The sequence below is a fragment of the Ascaphus truei genome, chromosome 3 (genome assembly GCF_040206685.1).
Source record: "Ascaphus truei isolate aAscTru1 chromosome 3, aAscTru1.hap1, whole genome shotgun sequence".
Lineage (NCBI taxonomy): Eukaryota > Metazoa > Chordata > Amphibia > Anura > Ascaphidae > Ascaphus > Ascaphus truei.
The window spans coordinates 4371813-4395258 of NC_134485.1; the positions used below are offsets into that span (position 1 = coordinate 4371813).

The 23446-nt window shown below is 52.3% G+C and overlaps 1 protein-coding gene across 1 annotated transcript in view; it reads right to left on the bottom strand.

Moving 5' to 3' along the window:
- Positions 1–15065: 15065 nt before the first annotated feature.
- The window catches only part of ACP6 (acid phosphatase 6, lysophosphatidic), a 56153-nt gene continuing 47772 nt past the window's right edge, over positions 15066–23446 (bottom strand). The window contains exons 9-10 of the mRNA XM_075593534.1: positions 19005–19170; positions 15066–15994 (exon numbers count right to left, since the gene is read on the bottom strand). Of these exons, the coding sequence (XP_075449649.1) occupies positions 15848–15994; positions 19005–19170 (313 nt within the window). The 3' untranslated portion in view covers positions 15066–15847. The remainder of the gene's footprint in view (positions 15995–19004; positions 19171–23446) is intronic.

A 23446-nucleotide genomic window follows, 5' to 3' on the forward strand; every position in this document is an offset into this window, starting at 1 on the left:
CGAACAAAAAAACGACATTAATTAAATAAATACAACCAACTATTAAAGCAGCCGTCCAAAAAAAATCCCTTTAATATGTGCATCACAGTCCACACAATAAGTAATTAGCTAAGTTGCGTATTGATCCGTTCTGTGATTGATCCGTGAAGATTTGACTCGGGGGTTCACTAAATGACTGTCAGTGCAGCAGAAGAGGACCAAAGATGCAAAGTTCTGTTGGGACGATCACGTGAGCAGGCAGTCACTAGATACAATTGGTGCACTGCTAGAGAGAGGGCAGGGCTCAAAAAGGGGTGTGCCAGAGCCAGTTTCAGAAGAGGAAGGGGATGTGACTTTGTAAATAGTTGCCTTAGAAACAAAATGCTGGTTACCTTATAATACAATAATCGCTAAAAATGTAGCGAGTGGAAGCTGCAGAAGCTCCAGCAGTACGTGAAGCTGCAGCAGTACGTGAAGCTTCAGAAGCTCCAGCAGTACGTGAAGCTGCAGCAGTACGTGAAGCTGCAGCAGTACGTGAAGCTGCAGAAGCTCCAGCAGTACGTGAAGCTGCAGCAGTGTGTGAAGCTGCAGCAGTACATGAAGCTGCAGAAGTACGTGAAGCTGCAGAAGCTCCAGTACGTGAAGCTACAGAAGCTCCAGCAGTACATGAAGCTGCAGAAGTACGTGAAGCTGCAGAAGCTCCAGCAGTACGTGAAGCTGCAGAAGCTCCAGTACGTGAAGCTGCAGAAGCTCCAGTACGTGAAGCTGCAGAAGCTCCAGCAGTACGTGAAGCTGCAGAAGCTCCAGCAGTACGTGAAGCTGCAGAAGCTGCAGCAGTACGTGAAGCTGCAGAAGCTGCAGCAGTACGTGAAGCTGCAGAAGCTCCAGTACATGAAGCTGCAGAAGCTCCAGCAGCACGTGAAGCTGCAGAAGCTCCAGTACGTGAAGCTGCAGAAGCTCCAGTGCGTGAAGCTGCAGAAGCTCCAGCAGTACGTGAAGCTGCAGCAGTACGTGAAGCTGCAGAAGCTCCAGCAGTACATGAAGCTGCAGCAGTACGTGAAGCTGCAGAAGCTCCAGCAGTACGTGAAGCTGCAGCAGTACGTGAAGCTGCAGAAGCTCCAGCAGTACGTAAAGCTGCAGCAGTACGTGAAGCTGCAGAAGCTCCAGCAGTACATGAAGCTGCAGCAGTACGTGAAGCTGCAGAAGCTCCAGCAGTACGTGAAACTGCAGCAGTACGTGAAGCTGCAGAAGCTCCAGCAGTACGTAAAGCTGCAGCAGTACGTGAAGCTGCAGCAGTACGTGAAGCTGCAGCAGTACGTGAAGCTGCAGAAGCTCCAGCAGTACGTGAAGCTGCAGCAGTACTTGAAGCTGCAGCAGTACGTGAAGCTGCAGAAGCTTCAGCAGTACGTGAAGCTGCAGAAGCTCCAGCAGTACGTGAAGCTGCAGAAGCTCCAGTACGTGAAGCTGCAGAAGCTCCAGTACGTGAAGCTGCAGAAGCTCCAGCAGTACGTGAAGCTGCAGAAGCTCCAGCAGTACGTGAAGTTGCAGCAGTACGTGAAGCTGCAGCAGTACATGAAGCTGCAGAAGTACGTGAAGCTGCAGAAGCTCCAGTACGTGAAGCTGCAGAAGCTCCAGCAGTACATGAAGCTGCAGAAGTACGTGAAGCTGCAGAAGCTCCAGCAGTACGTGAAGCTGCAGAAGCTCCAGTACGTGAAGCTGCAGAAGCTCCAGTACGTGAAGCTGCAGAAGCTCCAGCAGTACGTGAAGCTGCAGAAGCTCCAGCAGTACGTGAAGCTGCAGCAGTACGTGAAGCTGCAGAAGCTCCAGCAGTACGTGAAGCTGCAGAAGCTGCAGCAGTACGTGAAGCTGCAGAAGCTCCAGTACATGAAGCTGCAGAAGCTCCAGCAGTACGTAAAGCTGCAGCAGTACGTGAAGCTGCAGAAGCTGCAGCAGTACGTGAAGCTGCAGCAGTACGTGAAGCTGCAGCAGTACGTGAAGCTGCAGAAGCTCCAGCAGTACGTGAAGCTGCAGCAGTACGTGAAGCTGCAGAAGCTCCAGCAGTACGTGAAGCTGCAGAAGCTCCAGTACATGAAGCTGCAGAAGCTCCAGCAGTACGTGAAGCTGCAGAAGCTGCAGCAGTACGTGAAGCTGCAGCAGTACGTGAAGCTGCAGAAGCTCCAGCAGTACGTGAAGTTGCAGCAGTACGTGAAGCTGCAGCAGTACGTGAAGCTGCAGCAGTACGTGAAGCTGCAGCAGTACGTGAAGCTGCAGCAGTACGTGAAGCTGCAGAAGCTCCAGCAGTACGTGAAGCTGCAGCAGTACGTGAAGCTGCAGCAGTACGTGAAGCTGCAGAAGCTGCAGCAGTACGTGAAGCTGCAGCAGTACGTGAAGCTGCAGCAGTACGTGAAGCTGCAGCAGTACGTGAAGCTGCAGAAGCTCCAGCAGTACGTGAAGCTGCAGCAGTACGTGAAGCTGCAGCAGTACATGAAGCTGCAGCAGTACGTGAAGCTGCAGCAGTACGTGAAGCTGCAGCAGTACGTGAAGCTGCAGAAGCTCCAGCAGTACGTGAAGCTGCAGCAGTACGTGAAGCTGCAGCAGTACGTGAAGCTGCAGCAGTACGTGAAGCTGCAGCAGTACGTGAAGCTGCAGAAGCTGCAGCAGTACGTGAAGCTGCAGCAGTACGTGAAGCTGCAGCAGTACGTGAAGCTGCAGAAGCTCCAGCAGTACGTGAAGCTGCAGCAGTACGTGAAGCTGCAGCAGTACGTGAAGCTGCAGCAGTACGTGAAGCTGCAGCAGTACGTGAAGCTGCAGCAGTACGTGAAGCTGCAGCAGTACGTGAAGCTCCAGCAGTACGTGAAGCTCCAGCAGTACGTGAAGCTGCAGCAGTACGTGAAGCTGCAGCAGTACGTGAAGCTGCAGCAGTACGTGAAGCTGCAGCAGTACGTGACGCTGCAGCAGTACGTGACGCTGCAGCAGTACGTGAAGCTGCAGCAGTACGTGAAGCTGCAGCAGTACGTGAAGCTGCAGCAGTACGTGAAGCTGCAGCAGTACGTGAAGCTGCAGCAGTACGTGAAGCTGCAGAAGCTCCAGCAGTACGTGAAGCTGCAGCAGTACGTGAAGCTGCAGCAGTACGTGAAGCTGCAGCAGTACGTGAAGCTGCAGAAGCTGCAGCAGTACGTGAAGCTGCAGCAGTACGTGAAGCTGCAGCAGTACGTGAAGCTGCAGCAGTAAGTGAAGCTGCAGCAGTAAGTGAAGCTGCAGCAGTACGTGAAGCTGCAGCAGTACGTGAAGCTGCAGAAGCTCCAGCAGTACGTGAAGCTGCAGCAGTACGTGAAGCTGCAGCAATACGTGAAGCTGCAGCAGTACGTGAAGCTGCAGCAGTACGTGAAGCTGCAGCAGTACGTGAAGCTGCAGCAGTACGTGAAGCTGCAGCAGTAAGTGAAGCTGCAGCAGTACGTGAAGCTGCAGCAGTAAGTGAAGCTGCAGCAGTACGTGAAGCTGCAGCAGTAAGTGAAGCTGCAGCAGTACGTGAAGCTGCAGCAGTAAGTGAAGCTGCAGCAGTACGTGAAGCTGCAGCAGTACGTGAAGCTGCAGCAGTACGTGAAGCTGCAGCAGTACGTGAAGCTGCAGAAGCTCCAGCAGTACGTGAAGCTGCAGCAGTACGTGAAGCTGCAGCAGTACGTGAAGCTGCAGCAGTACGTGAAGCTGCAGCAGTACGTGAAGCTGCAGCAGTACGTGAAGCTGCAGCAGTAAGTGAAGCTGCAGCAGTACGTGAAGCTGCAGCAGTACGTGAAGCTGCAGCAGTACGTGAAGCTGCAGCAGTACGTGAAGCTGCAGCAGTACGTGAAGCTGCAGAAGCTCCAGCAGTACATGAAGCTGCAGCAGTACGTGAAGCTGCAGAAGCTCCCGCAGTACGTGAAACTGCAGCAGTACGTGAAGCTGCAGAAGCTCCAGCAGTACGTAAAGCTGCAGCAGTACGTGAAGCTGCAGCAGTACGTGAAGCTGCAGCAGTACGTGAAGCTGCAGAAGCTCCAGCAGTACGTGAAGCTGCAGCAGTACGTGAAGCTGCAGCAGTACGTGAAGCTGCAGAAGCTCCAGCAGTACGTAAAGCTGCAGCAGTACGTGAAGCTGCAGCAGTACGTGAAGCTGCAGAAGCTCCAGCAGTACGTGAAGCTGCAGCAGTACGTGAAGCTGCAGCAGTACGTGAAGCTGCAGAAGCTCCAGCAGTACGTGAAGCTGCAGAAGCTCCAGTACGTGAAGCTGCAGAAGCTCTAGCAGTACGTGAAGCTGCAGAAGCTGCAGCAGTACGTGAAGCTGCAGCAGTACAGTACGTGAAGCTGCAGAAGCTCCAGCAGTACGTGAAGTTGCAGCAGTACGTGAAGCTGCAGCAGTACATGAAGCTGCAGAAGTACGTGAAGCTGCAGAAGCTCCAGTACGTGAAGCTGCAGAAGCTCCAGCAGTACATGAAGCTGCAGAAGTACGTGAAGCTGCAGAAGCTCCAGCAGTACGTGAAGCTGCAGAAGCTCCAGTACGTGAAGCTGCAGAAGCTCCAGTACGTGAAGCTGCAGAAGCTCCAGCAGTACGTGAAGCTGCAGAAGCTCCAGCAGTACATGAAGCTGCAGCAGTACGTGAAGCTGCAGCAGTACGTGAAGCTGCAGAAGCTGCAGCAGTACGTGAAGCTGCAGAAGCTCCAGTACATGAAGCTGCAGAAGCTCCAGCAGCACGTGAAGCTGCAGAAGCTCCAGTACGTGAAGCTGCAGAAGCTCCAGCAGTACGTGAAACTGCAGAAGCTCCAGCAGTTCGTGAAGCTGCAGCAGTACGTGAAGCTGCAGAAGCTCCAGCAGTACATGAAGCTGCAGCAGTACGTGAAGCTGCAGAAGCTCCAGCAGTACGTGAAGCTGCAGCAGTACGTGAAGCTGCAGCAGTACGTGAAGCTGCAGCAGTACGTGAAGCTGCAGCAGTACGTGAAGCTGCAGCAGTACGTGAAGCTGCAGAAGCTCCAGCAGTACGTGAAGCTGCAGCAGTACGTGAAGCTGCAGCAGTACGTGAAGCTGCAGCAGTACGTGAAGCTGCAGCAGTACGTGAAGCTGCAGCAGTACGTGAAACTGCAGCAGTACGTGAAGCTGCAGCAGTACGTGAAGCTGCAGAAGCTCCAGCAGTACGTGAAGCTGCAGCAGTACGTGAAGCTGCAGCAGTACGTGAAGCTGCAGCAGTACGTGAAGCTGCAGCAGTACGTGAAGCTGCAGCAGTACGTGAAGCTGCAGCAGTACGTGAAGCTGCAGCAGTACGTGAAGCTGCAGCAGTACGTGAAGCTGCAGCAGTACGTGAAGCTGCAGAAGCTCCAGCAGTACGTGAAGCTGCAGAAGCTCCAGCAGTACGTGAAGCTGCAGCAGTACGTGAAGCTGCAGCAGTACGTGAAGCTGCAGCAGTACGTGAAGCTGCAGCAGTACGTGAAGCTGCAGAAGCTGCAGCAGTACGTGAAGCTGCAGCAGTACGTGAAGCTGCAGCAGTACGTGAAGCTGCAGAAGCTCCAGTACATGAAGCTGCAGAAGCTCCAGCAGTACGTGAAGCTGCAGAAGCTGCAGCAGTACGTGAAGCTGCAGCAGTACGTGAAGCTGCAGTAGCTCCAGCAGTACGTGAAGTTGCAGCAGTACGTGAAGCTGCAGCAGTACGTGAAGCTGCAGCAGTACGTGAAGCTGCAGCAGTACGTGAAGCTGCAGCAGTACGTGAAGCTGCAGAAGCTCCAGCAGTACGTGAAGCTGCAGCAGTACGTGAAGCTGCAGCAGTACGTGAAGCTGCAGAAGCTGCAGCAGTACGTGAAGCTGCAGCAGTACGTGAAGCTGCAGCAGTACGTGAAGCTGCAGAAGCTCCAGCAGTACGTGAAGCTGCAGCAGTACGTGAAGCTGCAGCAGTACGTGAAGCTGCAGAAGCTCCAGCAGTACGTGAAGCTGCAGCAGTACGTGAAGCTGCAGCAGTACGTGAAGCTGCAGCAGTACGTGAAGCTGCAGCAGTACGTGAAGCTGCAGCAGTACGTGAAGCTGCAGAAGCTCCAGCAGTACGTGAAGCTGCAGCAGTACGTGAAGCTGCAGCAGTACGTGAAGCTGCAGCAGTACGTGAAGCTGCAGCAGTACGTGAAGCTGCAGCAGTACGTGAAGCTGCAGCAGTACGTGAAGCTGCAGCAGTACGTGAAGCTGCAGCAGTACGTGAAGCTGCAGAAGCTCCAGCAGTACGTGAAGCTGCAGCAGTACGTGAAGCTGCAGCAGTACGTGAAGCTGCAGCAGTACGTGAAGCTGCAGCAGTACGTGAAGCTGCAGAAGCTGCAGCAGTACGTAAAGCTGCAGCAGTACGTGAAGCTGCAGCAGTACGTGAAGCTGCAGCAGTAAGTGAAGCTGCAGCAGTAAGTGAAGCTGCAGCAGTACGTGAAGCTGCAGCAGTACGTGAAGCTGCAGAAGCTCCAGCAGTACGTGAAGCTGCAGCAGTACGTGAAGCTGCAGCAGTACATGAAGCTGCAGCAGTACGTGAAGCTGCAGCAGTACGTGAAGCTGCAGCAGTACGTGAAGCTGCAGCAGTACGTGAAGCTGCAGCAGTACGTGAAGCTGCAGCAGTAAGTGAAGCTGCAGCAGTACGTGAAGCTGCAGCAGTAAGTGAAGCTGCAGCAGTACGTGAAGCTGCAGCAGTACGTGAAGCTGCAGCAGTACGTGAAGCTGCAGCAGTACGTGAAGCTGCAGCAGTACGTGAAGCTGCAGCAGTACGTGAAGCTGCAGAAGCTCCAGCAGTACGTGAAGCTGCAGCAGTACGTGAAGCTGCAGCAGTACGTGAAGCTGCAGCAGTACGTGAAGCTGCAGCAGTACGTGAAGCTGCAGCAGTACGTGAAGCTGCAGCAGTAAGTGAAGCTGCAGCAGTAAGTGAAGCTGCAGCAGTACGTGAAGCTGCAGCAGTACGTGAAGCTGCAGCAGTACGTGAAGCTGCAGCAGTACGTGAAGCTGCAGCAGTACGTGAAGCTGCAGAAGCTCCAGCAGTACGTAAAGCTGCAGCAGTACGTGAAGCTGCAGCAGTACGTGAAGCTGCAGCAGTACGTGAAGCTGCAGAAGCTCCAGCAGTACGTGAAGCTGCAGCAGTACGTGAAGCTGCAGCAGTACGTGAAGCTGCAGAAGCTCCAGCAGTACGTAAAGCTGCAGCAGTACGTGAAGCTGCAGCAGTACATGAAGCTGCAGAAGCTCCAGCAGTACGTGAAGCTGCAGCAGTACGTGAAGCTGCAGCAGTACGTGAAGCTGCAGAAGCTCCAGCAGTACGTGAAGCTGCAGAAGCTCCAGTACGTGAAGCTGCAGAAGCTCTAGCAGTACGTGAAGCTGCAGAAGCTGCAGCAGTACGTGAAGCTGCAGCAGTACAGTACGTGAAGCTGCAGAAGCTCCAGCAGTACGTGAAGTTGCAGCAGTACGTGAAGCTGCAGCAGTACATGAAGCTGCAGAAGTACGTGAAGCTGCAGAAGCTCCAGTACGTGAAGCTGCAGAAGCTCCAGCAGTACATGAAGCTGCAGAAGTACGTGAAGCTGCAGAAGCTCCAGCAGTACGTGAAGCTGCAGAAGCTCCAGTACGTGAAGCTGCAGAAGCTCCAGTACGTGAAGCTGCAGAAGCTCCAGCAGTACGTGAAGCTGCAGAAGCTCCAGCAGTACGTGAAGCTGCAGCAGTACGTGAAGCTGCAGCAGTACGTGAAGCTGCAGAAGCTGCAGCAGTACGTGAAGCTGCAGAAGCTCAAGTACATGAAGCTGCAGAAGCTCCAGCAGCACGTGAAGCTGCAGAAGCTCCAGTACGTGAAGCTGCAGAAGCTCCAGCAGTACGTGAAACTGCAGAAGCTCCAGCAGTACGTGAAGCTGCAGCAGTACGTGAAGCTGCAGAAGCTCCAGCAGTACATGAAGCTGCAGCAGTACGTGAAGCTGCAGAAGCTGCAGCAGTACGTGAAGCTGCAGCAGTACGTGAAGCTGCAGCAGTACGTGAAGCTGCAGCAGTACGTGAAGCTGCAGCAGTACGTGAAGCTGCAGAAGCTCCAGCAGTACGTGAAGCTGCAGCAGTACGTGAAGCTGCAGCAGTACGTGAAGCTGCAGCAGTACGTGAAGCTGCAGCAGTACGTGAAGCTGCAGCAGTACGTGAAGCTGCAGCAGTACGTGAAGCTGCAGAAGCTCCAGCAGTACGTGAAGCTGCAGCAGAACGTGAAGCTGCAGCAGTACGTGAAGCTGCAGCAGTACGTGAAGCTGCAGCAGTACGTGAAGCTGCAGCAGTACGTGAAGCTGCAGCAGTACGTGAAGCTGCAGCAGTACGTGAAGCTGCAGCAGTACGTGACGCTGCAGCAGTACGTGAAGCTGCAGCAGTACGTGAAGCTGCAGCAGTACGTGAAGCTGCAGCAGTACGTGAAGCTGCAGCAGTACGTGAAGCTGCAGAAGCTCCAGCAGTACGTGAAGCTGCAGCAGTACGTGAAGCTGCAGCAGTACGTGAAGCTGCAGCAGTACGTGAAGCTTCAGCAGTACGTGAAGCTGCAGAAGCTGCAGCAGTACGTGAAGCTGCAGCAGTACGTGAAGCTGCAGAAGCTCCAGCAGTACATGAAGCTGCAGCAGTACGTGAAGCTGCAGCAGTACGTGAAGCTGCAGCAGTACGTGAAGCTGCAGCAGTACGTGAAGCTGCAGCAGTACGTGAAGCTGCAGCAGTACGTGAAGCTGCAGCAGTACGTGAAGCTGCAGCAGTACGTGAAGCTGCAGCAGTAAGTGAAGCTGCAGCAGTACGTGAAGCTGCAGCAGTAAGTGAAGCTGCAGCAGTACGTGAAGCTGCAGCAGTACGTGAAGCTGCAGCAGTACGTGAAGCTGCAGCAGTACGTGAAGCTGCAGCAGTACGTGAAGCTGCAGCAGTACGTGAAGCTGCAGCAGTACGTGAAGCTGCAGAAGCTCCAGCAGTACGTGAAGCTGCAGCAGTACGTGAAGCTGCAGCAGTACGTGAAGCTGCAGCAGTACGTGAAGCTGCAGAAGCTGCAGCAGTACGTGAAGCTGCAGCAGTACGTGAAGCTGCAGCAGTACGTGAAGCTGCAGCAGTACGTGAAGCTGCAGAAGCTCCAGCAGTACGTGAAGCTGCAGCAGTACGTGAAGCTGCAGCAGTACGTGAAGCTGCAGCAGTACGTGAAGCTGCAGCAGTACGTGAAGCTGCAGCAGTACGTGAAGCTGCAGCAGTACGTGAAGCTGCAGCAGTACGTGACGCTGCAGCAGTACGTGAAGCTGCAGCAGTACGTGACGCTGCAGCAGTACGTGAAGCTGCAGCAGTACGTGAAGCTGCAGCAGTACGTGAAGCTGCAGCAGTACATGAAGCTGCAGCAGTACGTGAAGCTGCAGCAGTACGTGAAGCTGCAGCAGTACGTGAAGCTGCAGCAGTACGTGAAACTGCAGCAGTACGTGAAGCTGCAGCAGTACGTGAAGCTGCAGAAGCTCCAGCAGTACATGAAGCTGCAGCAGTACGTGAAGCTGCAGAAGCTCCAGCAGTACGTGAAACTGCAGCAGTACGTGAAGCTGCAGAAGCTCCAGCAGTACGTAAAGCTGCAGCAGTACGTGAAGCTGCAGCAGTACGTGAAGCTGCAGCAGTACGTGAAGCTGCAGCAGTACGTGAAGCTGCAGCAGTACGTGAAGCTGCAGCAGTACGTGAAGCTGCAGAAGCTCCAGCAGTACGTAAAGCTGCAGCAGTACGTGAAGCTGCAGCAGTACGTGAAGCTGCAGAAGCTCCAGCAGTACGTGAAGCTTCAGCAGTACGTGAAGCTGCAGCAGTACGTGAATCTGCAGAAGCTCCAGCAGTACGTGAAGCTGCAGAAGCTCCAGCAGTACGTGAAGCTTCAGCAGTACGTGAAGCTGCAGCAGTACGTGAATCTGCAGAAGCTCCAGCAGTACGTGAAGCTACAGAAGCTCCAGCAGTACGTGAAGCTTCAGCAGTACGTGAAGCTGCAGCAGTACGTGAAGCTGCAGAAGCTCCAGCAGTACGTGAAGCTGCAGAAGCTGCAGCAGTACGTGAAGCTGCAGCAGTACAGTACGTGAAGCTGCAGAAGCTCCAGCAGTACGTGAAGTTGCAGCAGTACGTGAAGCTGCAGCAGTACATGAAGCTGCAGAAGTACGTGAAGCTGCAGAAGCTCCAGTACGTGAAGCTGCAGAAGCTCCAGCAGTACATGAAGCTGCAGAAGTACGTGAAGCTGCAGAAGCTCCAGCAGTACGTGAAGCTGCAGAAGCTCCAGTACGTGAAGCTGCAGAAGCTCCAGTACGTGAAGCTGCAGAAGCTCCAGCAGTACGTGAAGCTGCAGAAGCTCCAGCAGTACGTGAAGCTGCAGCAGTACGTGAAGCTGCAGCAGTACGTGAAGCTGCAGAAGCTCCAGCAGTACGTGAAGCTGCAGAAGCTGCAGCAGTACGTGAAGCTGCAGAAGCTCCAGCAGCACGTGAAGCTGCAGAAGCTCCAGTACGTGAAGCTGCAGAAGCTCCAGCAGTACGTGAAACTGCAGAAGCTCCAGCAGTACGTGAAGCTGCAGCAGTACGTGAAGCTGCAGAAGCTCCAGCAGTACATGAAGCTGCAGCAGTACGTGAAGCTGCAGAAGCTCCAGCAGTACGTGAAGCTGCAGCAGTACGTGAAGCTGCAGCAGTACGTGAAGCTGCAGCAGTACGTGAAGCTGCAGCAGTACGTGAAGCTGCAGCAGTAAGTGAAGCTGCAGCAGTACGTGAAGCTGCAGCAGTACGTGAAGCTGCAGAAGCTCCAGCAGTACGTGAAGCTGCAGCAGTACGTGAAGCTGCAGCAGTACGTGAAGCTGCAGCAGTACGTGAAGCTGCAGCAGTACGTGAAGCTGCAGCAGTACGTGAAGCTGCAGCAGTACGTGAAGCTGCAGCAGTACGTGAAGCTGCAGAAGCTGCAGCAGTACGTGAAGCTGCAGCAGTACGTGAAGCTGCAGCAGTACGTGAAGCTGCAGCAGTACGTGAAGCTGCAGCAGTACGTGAAGCTGCAGAAGCTCCAGCAGTACGTGAAGCTGCAGCAGTACGTGAAGCTGCAGCAGTATGTGAAGCTGCAGCAGTAAGTGAAGCTGCAGCAGTAAGTGAAGCTGCAGCAGTACGTGAAGCTGCAGCAGTACGTGAAGCTGCAGCAGTACGTGAAGCTGCAGCAGTACGTGAAGCTGCAGCAGTACGTGAAGCTGCAGCAGTACGTGAAGCTGCAGCAGGACGTGAAGCTCCAGCAGTACGTGAAGCTGCAGCAGTACGTGAAGCTGCAGCAGTACGTGAAGCTGCAGCAGTACGTGAAGCTGCAGCAGGACGTGAAGCTCCAGCAGTACGTGAAGCTGCAGCAGTACGTGAAGCTGCAGCAGTACGTGAAGCTGCAGCAGTACGTGAAGCTGCAGCAGTACGTGAAGCTGCAGAAGCTGCAGCAGTACGTGAAGCTGCAGCAGTACGTGAAGCTGCAGCAGTACGTGAAGCTGCAGCAGTACGTGAAGCTGCAGCAGTACGTGAAGCTGCAGCAGTACGTGAAGCTGCAGCAGTACGTGAAGCTGCAGAAGCTCCAGCAGTACGTGAAGCTGCAGAAGCTCCAGCAGTACATGAAGCTGCAGCAGTACGTGAAGCTGCAGCAGTACGTGAAGCTGCAGAAGCTGCAGCAGTACGTGAAGCTGCAGCAGTACGTGAAGCTGCAGCAGTACGTGAAGCTCCAGCAGTACGTGAAGCTGCAGAAGCTGCAGCAGTACGTGAAGCTGCAGCAGTACGTGAAGCTCCAGCAGTACGTGAAGCTGCAGAAGCTGCAGCAGTACGTGAAGCTGCAGCAGTACGTGAAGCTGCAGAAGCTGCAGCAGTACGTGAAGCTGCAGCAGTACGTGAAGCTGCAGCAGTACGTGAAGCTGCAGCAGTACGTGAAGCCGCAGCAGTACGTGAAGCCGCAGCAGTACGTGAAGCTCCAGCAGTACGTGAAGCTGCAGCAGTACGTGAAGCTGCAGCAGTACGTGAAGCTGCAGCAGTACGTGAAGCTGGGCAACGCATTGGTCAATAAGCCAATTTATTTTAAGCCAGAACCATCACAATGTTTCGACCTAGTGGTCTTTAGCAAGTGAACTGAAGCGGAGTGGCATCTGACCACAGGGATTTGTGAGCGCTTCAGCAGTCGTTACCACGTGGACATCACGAGTGGTGTCCTGCCACATCCCCATAGCCTGTTTAACTGGTTAAAATAGTGAATAAATAGGGAGAGGCCACAGAAGTACCGATGTGAGGTATGTGCAGCCCACGTCCGTTATACAGGCACGCATGGGTCTGCTGTACATGTATGTATATCTTTATTTGTACAGCGCCATCCATGTACATTGCACTGTACAGCAGTAATACACGTGACAATATGAAGAAATCCTGCACACAAACATTTGGAAAAGTATTCCCTGCCCCAAAGAGCTTACAATCTAATTGATAAAGAGAACGTACAGACAGTAGGATGGCGTTCTGGTAAGTGCGTCTGCAGGGGGCAAGGTCGGTGAATGAGGTGTATAGTATTAGCCACAGTGCTATTCATATGCTTCTTTAAGCAAGTGTGTCTTAAGGTGGGTCTTAAAGGTGGATAGAGAGGGTGCAAGTCGGGTACTGAGGGGAAGGGCATTCCAGAGGTGTGGGGCAGTCAGTGAGAAAGGTTTAAGGCGGGAGAGGGCTTTAGATACAAAGGGGGTAGAGAGAAGACATCCTTGAGCAGAACGCAAGAGTCGGGAGGGTGCACAGCGAGAAATTAGGGCTGAGATGTAAGGAGCGGCAGAGGAGTGTAAAGCTTTAAACGAGAGGATTTGTATGTCAGAAAAATATTTTGGTGACCTGGATGCGTACTGTGCAGATATAGCTTGGTTATTAGATTTAGGTAGAAATGGTGACAGCATGGGGTAACTTGTGTTCTGATTTATTCAACATGTCTCTGTTACTGGGATTTCTAGTTTAATAGTAACATCTGAAAGCACCTGTTTCTAGAAAAATATCATTAGAATTTCTATACAAAAATAAAATGGCTGCTTCTCCGTTAACCGATAAGCGTTCCCGCTGCGGACACGGCGCTGCGTTTGCTGTGATTTTTATGATGCAGAACCTCTCCCCTGACACGCTGTGGCCTTTGGGGATAAGATAAATCGTGGCGTGGCCACAGTCACTGAGAGCCACCGAAGCCGAAATGTTCTGCTCATACTTACAGTCCAGATAATAGAGAGGAGTGCTGCACACCTCAAAAAAGAAACAGGATACAATTACCGGTGCGCCAATGTTAGAACGACAGCCTGCAGTCAGTCCTGGGGACATAGGAGAAGGAACAGAGGGCACAGCGGATTCTGCAAATTCAAACTCATTTATTGAGCCAACACAACGTTTCGACCGTGAAGGTGTTTTTCAAGTGACAATGGCATAAACAAAATCTATTCTAACAACATATAAATAGTGCCCCAAATCCCCACAATGCAACCTGTTCATTGGGGCTCAAAACTAGATTTATTGAGCATAAGAGTAAAATAAATAATCGTGCGGAAGACACCGCCCTTATTAGACATTGCTCTGAATTCTGGTCATCCCATTTCATCACTAAAACTAATGGGTATTGAACATATCAACAAAGCTAGGGCGGGATTGGAAAAGGATGTTTTATTATTACAGCGTGAATCATTCTAAATCCACACATTAGATACGGTATTCCCTAATGGACTAAATGACTTTTTGTCATTAGGATGTTTCATTGAGGAAAGGTAAAATCACTTATTCCATAGGCTGCTGCCACTGCCTGCTGCATTGGATAAATATTAGAGCTGTCAGGTCAGTATGTCACTGAGGCTTTGTAGTTTAAAGAATTGACAAAACCAACCTTTTTTTAACTTTTATTATTAATCACTTTTCATAGTAAAATGATGTATTAGTAGCTTGTTCATATAGTGTTGTGCTGATTTATCACCCCTTTTTTTCCTCTTTTTTATAATATCGTGGACTTCTAAAATTGAAGATAACTCCCCCCCAATGATTAACAAATGAAGATGACGCATGGAAGGACCTCTATTGAAGAAAAACGCTGATCAGCAAATCCATCATACACCTGCAGGACCACAGGATTAACGTTAGTGCAATGACTGATATACAGTCTGCACTTCAGGCGTCTCCATTTGAAGGAGATCGAGCGGATACCTACTGCGCATGTGCGCGCTTGAAATGCATGAGGATCTTGCGTTCCAACTACTCAGGACACAGAATGATTAAAGACTGACGCTTGTGCAACGACTCATGTGCAGCCAGCACTTCACGTGTCTCATATTGGAAGGAGATGAAGGAGATCGAGCGTATATCTACTGCGCATGCGCGCACTTGAAACGCATGAGGACTTTGCGTTCAAGCCACTGTGGACCCGGAATGATGACGTCACAAAGATGGATACCGAATAACCAGGAAGTGGGAGGACATGAACATCACGATATCCACAGGAGGACTTACAGCTGTTGGGGATCACCTATTCAAGCTTGCACACTGGACATTGATTCAAGGGGCTGATTAAGCACATGGACGTCATCAACACTGATTGAACAGGTTGCATTGTGGGGATTTGGGGCACTATTTATATGTTGTTAGAATAGATTTTGTTTATGCCATTGTTACTTGAAAAAGACCATCACGGTCGAAACGTTGTGTTGGCTCAATAAATGAGTTAGAATTAGCAAAATCCGCTGTGCCCTCTGTTCCTTCTTCTTTCTGCTCTTACTTACAGACACGCGGCCCATGATATGGGGAAGAATGTATCCGTGACACAGCGCGCGCGCACGCGCACACGCACACACACACACACACACACACACACACACACACGCACGCACGCACACACGCACACACACACCTCAACTGCCATTTTTTTAATTGTACTATTTAATGCTCCCGCGGCCCCTCCGGGGGTATCTCGGGCAGCCGGGGGCCCCGGAGCTGAAATTAACGCAGCTCTGAGACCCCCCCCCCCTTTTCTCATGTAATGCGGCGTTAACTCTTCGTGGCGTTGTTTTATATGAACTATTTCAGTGCGACAAATCCGAATACTGTATATCCATTGGGATACGGTACAAAAAGGATATCTATTTTATTTCAAAATGTAGTAAATTTCTCAGACCTCTTCACAGCAACTCAAACGTTCACAAAAACAGAGCTATAAAACCGCTCGCTGCCGTTCCCCGGAGGAGATCCGTCCGGGGGTTACAAGTATACAGCAGCGAGTGGTGAGGACGCCACAGAAGGATCGGATCGGACACGGATCTATTGAGGCACTGGGTTTCAGGTGGGACAGAGGGGCTGGAGTTCAGTCCCGAGGGCCGCACAGCACTCTGGGAAGTTATGATTTAGCCAACACTAAACTTGTTGGCTCAGCCTTCCTTGTTACTAGCCTTTGTGGTAGCCCTGCCTTCCTTGTTACTAGCCTTTGTAGTAGCCCTGCCTTCCTTGTTACTAGCCTTTGTAGTAGCCCAGCCTTCCTTGTTACTAGCCTTTGTAGTAGCCCAGCTTTCCTTGTTACTAGCCTTTGTGGTAGCCCAGCCTTCCTTGTTACTAGCCTTTGTGGTAGCCCAGCCTTCCTTGTTACTAGCCTTTGTGGTAGCCCAGCCTTCCTTGTTACTAGCCTTTGTGGTAGCCCAGCCTTCCTTGTTACTAGCCTTTGTGGTAGCCCAGCCTTCCTTGTTACTAGCCTTTGTGGTAGCCCAGCCTTCCTTGTTACTAGCCTTTGTGGTAGCCCAGCCTTCCTTGTTACTAGCCTTTGTGGCAGCCCTTGAGCACTGAACTCGCGCTCCGTGGATATAGCGGAGGTTTTTTTGGTGCGCTGGGGGAGGGGGAACGGGGGTCACAGAGCTATTTGTGCAGGTTATGTGCATTGTCCGTCTCTGTGATGCAGCAGAGGATCTTGTATTCTTCAGGGCTCAGAACAAACTCGGCGAGCGCGCCCAGGAAATCCTGCAGGGGGCAGAGTCCGGCGCCACAGCCTTTCACCACTTGTTCCTACGGAGAAGAAAAGACGTCACCTTTCTGCCCCAGTAACAGGCTTTCCCATACAAGCCGCGATCTATGTGAATGTCCCTCAGTGAAAGAGAGCGTTTCAGGAACACATTGTCTGGCCATAGTCACCGCAGCATCGGGAAAGCTCTGTGCATGCGTCCCGTAATATATAAGAGTACAGAGTATCCCTCGCTGGTAGCGGCACCTACAGCACCTCCCGGCCGGTGATGGGCACCAACAGCACATCACCCAGAGAGAGAATTACATGAGAAACAGAAGAGAGGATTCTGGGCCAGACATACCGAGCGGGGCGATCCCAGGAGACGCCAGAACACGACGCGGTCACTTCCCTACGTAATAAATAATCCCTGAAGCACAGGGCGTCGCGTGCACCTGCCTGGGACACAGGGACCCTAAATTAATTTGACTCCTGTCCTATCACATGAAACCACAAGGGGGCAGTGTTGGGGGTAGGAAAACCCCGTGTGCATTTAAGGGAGATCCAAATATCGAATATTTCTTGGTGTTTCCTTTTTCCATGAGAAACAAATGCAGGCGCCCCCAGCTGTATATAACATACAATATATCACATGCAGGCGCCCCCAGCTGTATATAACATACAATATATCACATGCAGCCGCCCCCAGCTGTAAATAACATACAATATATCACGTGCAGCCGCCCCCAGCTGTATATAACATACAATATATCACATGCAGCCGCCCCCAGCTGTATATAACATACAATATATCACATGCAGGCGCCCCCAGCTGTATATAACATACAATATATCACATGCAGGCGCCCCCAGCTGTATATAACATACAATATATCACATGCAGCCGCCCCCAGCTGTATATAACATACAATATATCACGTGCAGGCGCCCCCAGCTGTATATAACATACAATATATCACGTGCAGCCGCCCCCAGCTGTATTTAACATACAATATATCACATGCAGCCGCCCCCAGCTGTATTTAACATACAATATATCACATGCAGCCGCCCCCAGCTGTATATAACATACAATATATCACATGCAGCCGCCCCCAGCTGTATATAACATACAATATATCACATGCAGCCGCCCCCAGCTGTATATAACATACAATATATCACATGCAGGCGCCCCCAGCTGTATATAACATACAATATATCACATGCAGCCGCCCCCAGCTGTATATAACATACAATATATCACATGCAGGCGCCCCCAGCTGTATATAACATACAATATATCACATGCAGCCGCCCCCAGCTGTATATAACATACAATATATCACATGCAGCCGCCCCCAGCTGTATATAACATACAATATATCACATGCAGCCGCTCCCAGCTGTGTATAACATACAATATATCACATGCAGCCGCCCCCAGCTGTGTATAACATACAATATATCACATGCAGCCGCCCCCAGCTGTACATAACATACAATATATCACATGCAGCCGCCCCCAGCTGTACATAACATACAATATATCACATGCAGCCGCCCCCAGCTGTACATAACATACAATATATCACGTGCAGCCGCCCCCAGCTGTACATAACATACAATATATCACGTGCAGCCGCCCCCAGCTGTACATAACATACAATATATCAAGTGCAGCCGCCCCAGCTGTACATAACATACAATATATCACATGCAGCCGCCCCCAGCTGTATATAACATACAATATATCACATGCAGCCGCCCCCAGCTGTATATAACATACAATATATCACATGCAGCCGCCCCCAGCTGTATATAACATACAATATATCACATGCAGCCGCCCCCAGCTGTATATAACATACAATATATCACATGCAGCCGCCCCCAGCTGTACATAACATACAATATATCACATGCAGCCGCCCCCAGCTGTATATAACATACAATATATCACGCGCAGGCGCCCCCAGCTGTATATAACATACAATATATCACGCGCAGGCGCCCCCAGCTGTATATAACATACAATATATCACGTGCAGCCGCCCCCAGCTGTATATAACATACAATATATCACATGGAGGCACCCCCAGCTGTATATAACATACAATATATCACACGCAGGCGCCCCCAGCTGTATATAACATACAATATATCACATGCAGGCGCCCCCAGCTGTATATAACATACAATATATCACATGCAGCCGCCCCCAGCTGTATATAACATACAATATATCACGTGCAGCCACCCCCAGCTGTATATAACATACAATATATCACATGCAGCCGCCCCCAGCTGTATATAACATACAATATATCACATGCAGGCGCCCCCAGCTGTATATAACATACAATATATCACATGCAGCCGCCCCCAGCTGTATATAACATACAATATATTCTTCCTGGTAATGCACAGGTTATTAAGAATTTATATTAGTGTTAGGGACCCTTGCGATGTGGTCTGCCGTGTAGTGGCTCAGGGGCTTACAACACTTTGGCCAAAATATTAAACTAAAAGATCATTTTATTTAATAGATATCTATACATATATATTTAGGCACTTTACCGTGTATAAGTTTAATTGGATGTGCACTGAGCTCTGTCTGTGTTTCATGTTCTGTCTCTGGTTTTAAATATATATTGCCATGCTCAGTTGCACTCCTCTGTGACACTTATACGCTTATATATATGTTGTGGTTATTTTGGGGGTTCAATTGGAGCTTGTAGGTGTCCTGTATGTTTTACAGTGTCACTGCAGCCAGCCCCCCGGTATAATGTCACAGTGTCTCTGCAGCCAGCCCCCCGGTATAATGTCACAGTGCCTCTGCAGCCAGCCCTCCGGTATAATGTCACAGTATCACTGCAGCCAGCCCCCCGGTATAATGTCACAGTGCCTCTGCAGCCAGCCCCCCGGTATAATGTCACAGTGCCTCTGCAGCCAGCCCCCCGGTATAATGTCACAGTGTCTCTGCAGCCAGCCCCCCGGTATAATGTCACAGTGTCTCTGCAGCCAGAGCGCGCCTTGTTGCGCAGTAGAATCCCAGGAAGAGAGCGTTCTTACCTCCCCGTTGTAAGTGAGACGAGCAAACCATTCCTGGGAGAGCTGGTGCTGATAAAGTTCCAGAGTCAGATCCGCGGCATAAGGAGGCCACTTCTTGTCAAAGATGCCCAGGGCCATAAGAAGTGGTATGATGGTCACATCGTGCGCAGCATAGAGGAAGAGCTTCCTGAGGAAGGACGTTCAGTGAGCAGATTACTGGGGAGCCGGAGACTTTGCAGCTGTCACTGGTCTGATTTCTATCTAACAACTGGAGGAACTTTCATCAAATTAACATCTACCTGGTGTGAGCTGAACAGGCAGACCCCTCCCTTCATTGTTAGTCAAGTGAATGTGTTTAACTATATAAGGCAGGGTATTTTGGCTGCGCAACATCTTAAAGTGTAACATTGAAAGTGTCTGGAGTTCATTTTGGAGATGAAATTGGAGGAAGATCCGGATTCTGCAGCTGTGAGAACTCTCCCCCTGCATCTCACTGTGCCCTCTCCCCCTGCATCTCACTGTGCCCTCTCCCCCTGCATCTCACTGTGCCCTCTCCCCCTGCATCTCACTGTGCCCTCTCCCCCTGCATCTCACTGTGCCCTCTCCTCCTGCATCTCACTGTGCCCTCTCCCCCTGCATCTCACTGTGCCCTCTCCCAGTGCATCTCACTGTGCCCTCTCCCAGTGCATCTCACTGTGCCCTCTCCTCCTGCATCTCACTGTGCCCTCTCCTCATGCATCTCACTGTGCCCTCTCCTCCTGCATCTCACTGTGCCCTCTCCCCCTGCATCTCACTATGCCCTCTCCTCCTGCATCTCACTGTGCCCTCTCCTCCTGCATCTCACTGTGCCCTCTCCTCCTGCATCTCACTGTGCCCTCTCCTCCTGCATCTCACTGTGCCCTCTCCTCCTGCATCTCACTGTGCCCTCTCCTCCTGCATCTCACTGTGCCCTCTCCCCCTGCATCTCACTGTGCCCTCTCCCAGTGCATCTCACTGTGCCCTCTCCTCCTGCATCTCACTGTGCCCTCTCCTCATGCATCTCACTATGCCCTCTCCCCCTGCATCTCACTGTGCCCTCTCCCCCTGCATCTCACTGTGCCCTCTCCTCCTGCATCTCACTGTGCCCTCTCCCCCTGCATCTCACTGTGCCCTCTCCCCCTGCATCTCACTGTGCCCTCTCCTCCTGCATCTCACTATGCCCTCTCCCCCTGCATCTCACTGTGCCCTCTCCCCCTGCATCTCACTATGCCCTCTCCTCCTGCATCTCACTGTGCCCTCTCCCCCTGCATCTCACTGTGCCCTCTCCTCCTGCATCTCACTGTGCCCTCTCCTCCTGCATCTCACTATGCCCTCTCCCCCTGCATCTCACTATGCCCTCTCCCCCTGCATCTCACTGTGCCCTCTCCCCCTGCATCTCACTGTGCCCTCTCCCCCTGCATCTCACTGTGCCCTCTCCCCCTGCATCTCACTGTGCCCTCTCCCCCTGCATCTCACTGTGCCCTCTCCCCCTGCATCTCACTGTGCCCTCTCCCCCTGCATCTCACTGTGCCCTCTCCCCCTGCATCTCACTGTGCCCTCTCCCCCTGCATCTCACTGTGCCCTCTCCCCCTGCATCTCACTGTGCCCTCTCCCCCTGCATCTCACTATGCCCTCTCCTCCTGCATCTCACTATGCCCTCTCCTCCTGCATCTCACTGTGCCCTCTCCCCCTGCATCTCACTGTGCCCTCTCCCCCTGCATCTCACTGTGCCCTCTCCCCCTGCATCTCACTGTGCCCTCTCCCCCTGCATCTCACTGTGCCCTCTCCCCCTGCATCTCACTGTGCCCTCTCCCCCTGCATCTCACTGTGCCCTCTCCCCCTGCATCTCACTATGCCCTCTCCTCCTGCATCTCACTATGCCCTCTCCTCCTGCATCTCACTGTGCCCTCTCCCCCTGCATCTCACTGTGCCCTCTCCCCCTGCATCTCACTGTGCCCTCTCCCCCTGCATCTCACTGTGCCCTCTCCCCCTGCATCTCACTATGCCCTCTCCTCCTGCATCTCACTATGCCCTCTCCTCCTGCATCTCACTGTGCCCTCTCCCCCTGCATCTCACTGTGCCCTCTCCTCCTGCATCTCACTATGCCCTCTCCCCCTGCATCTCACTGTGCCCTCTCCTCCTGCATCTCACTATGCCCTCTCCCCCTGCATCTCACTATGCCCTCTCCTCCTGCATCTCACTATGCCCTCTCCCCCTGCATCTCACTGTGCCCTCTCCTCCTGCATCTCACTATGCCCTCTCCTCCTGCATCTCACTATGCCCTCTCCCCCTGCATCTCACTGTGCCCTCTCCTCCTGCATCTCACTGTGCCCTCTCCCCCTGCATCTCACTGTGCCCTCTCCTCCTGCATCTCACTATGCCCTCTCCTCCTGCATCTCACTATGCCCTCTCCCCCTGCATCTCACTGTGCCCTCTCCTCCTGCATCTCACTGTGCCCTCTCCCCCTGCATCTCACTGTGCCCTCTCCTCCTGCATCTCACTGTGCCCTCTCCCCCTGCATCTCACAGTGCCCTCTCCCCCTGCATCTCACTGTGCCCTCTCCCCCTGCATCTCACTGTGCCCTCTCCTCCTGCATCTCACTGTGCCCTCTCCCCCTGCATCTCACTGTGCCCTCTCCCCCTGCATCTCACTGTGCCCTCTCCCCCTGCATCTCACTGTGCCCTCTCCCCCTGCATCTCACTGTGCCCTCTCCCCCTGCATCTCACTATGCCCTCTCTCCCTGCATCTCACTGTGCCCTCTCCCCCTGCATCTCACTGTGCCCTCTCCTCCTGCATTTCACTATGCCCTCTCCTCCTGCATCTCACTGTGCCCTCTCCTCCTGCATCTCACTATGCCCTCTCCTCCTGCATCTCACTGTGCCCTCTCCCCCTGCATCTCACTGTGCCCTCTCCTCCTGCATCTCACTGTGCCCTCTCCCCCTGCATCTCACTGTGCCCTCTCCCCCTGCATCTCACTGTGCCCTCTCCCCCTGCATCTCACTATGCCCTCTCCCCCTGCATCTCACCGTGCCCTCTCCCCCTGCATCTTAGTATGCCCTCTCCTCCTGCATCTCACTATGCCCTCTCTTCCTGCATCTCACTATGCCCTCTCCTCCTGCATCTCACCGTGCCCTCTCCCCCTGCATCTTAGTATGCCCTCTCCTCCTGCATCTCACTATGCCCTCTCTTCCTGCATCTCACTATGCCCTCTCCTCCTGCATCTTAGTATGCCCTCTCCTCCTGCATCTCACTGTGCCCTCTCCTCCTGCATCTCACTATGCCCTCTCCTCCTGCATCTCACTATGCCCTCTCCTCCTGCATCTCACTGTGCCGCTCTCCTCCTGCATCTCACTATGCCCTCTCCCCCTGCATCTCACCATGCCCTCCCTATTGCTTGTTTTTGCTTACTGTTTCCTCACTACTTTGTGAACGTTTCTGTTCTCTCCAATTTCCCCACTCCCCACTGCACCATTATTTATACACCTCTCTCCCAACAACTTCTTTACCCCTCAATAAAAAGCACCCACACAAATCCTCTATTCACACCCTCTATCTGCTCCTTCCTGCTGCTGGGGATCTACCCTAAGCCTGGACCCAGACATACCCACCTGTTCTCATTCATGCCTCCCTGCCATCTCTTCCCCTGTAAATTGTGTTAACCTTCTGATTTAATACGGACTAACCTTAAAACTCACCCCACAAGTTAAGCATCCCAACAGCCTGCACTCATGGTTACTCAGCCACTCCTACCACCCATTGTGGCCAAGCACTGCCATACAGCACTTATTCCCTCATCTGCTGTCTCTAAGTCTCCCATCATACCTCTTAGAGTGTAAGCTCTTCGGGGCAGGGATTTCCTTTCCTATTGTCTGATTTTGCTGCACTTATTGTGTCATTTTAATTCCCTGTACTGTATTCTTTGTGAAGCGCTGAGTACACTTTTGGCGCTATATAAATAAAGACATACAATACAATTCCACAACCCAACTGAGCTGCATTCGCTGCCATGTGACACCCGTTTCCAATCGCTCTCCCAGTCTAAGCATCCATACAATGTGCAAGCATACTGGTGCGCAAGGACCCACACAGCCTATACAACGTATACTCTTTCTATAACGCGCATCAAATATACAGTTATAACGGGTATCCACCTTTCTAAATGATTAAACAATAAGGAAAAATAACATTATATTAAACAGTACGTCTGCCGTTCCCATCGCTGTAACTAGCACACGAACGCCCATCGCCCTCCTGCGTACTACAGATGGATTAAGCAGTTTAATATGTGGGGCGGCGGCGGCGGCGGCGGCAGCAGCAGCAGGACTGGGACGCGGGCATCGTTAGGCCAGCGGCATCTTTTCCATTAGCATTTCCCCTCCTCCCGTCCTGTTGCAGGATTGCCGCGGGTTGTGATGCCCTCTATGACCAGCACAGGCTCTCCCTGG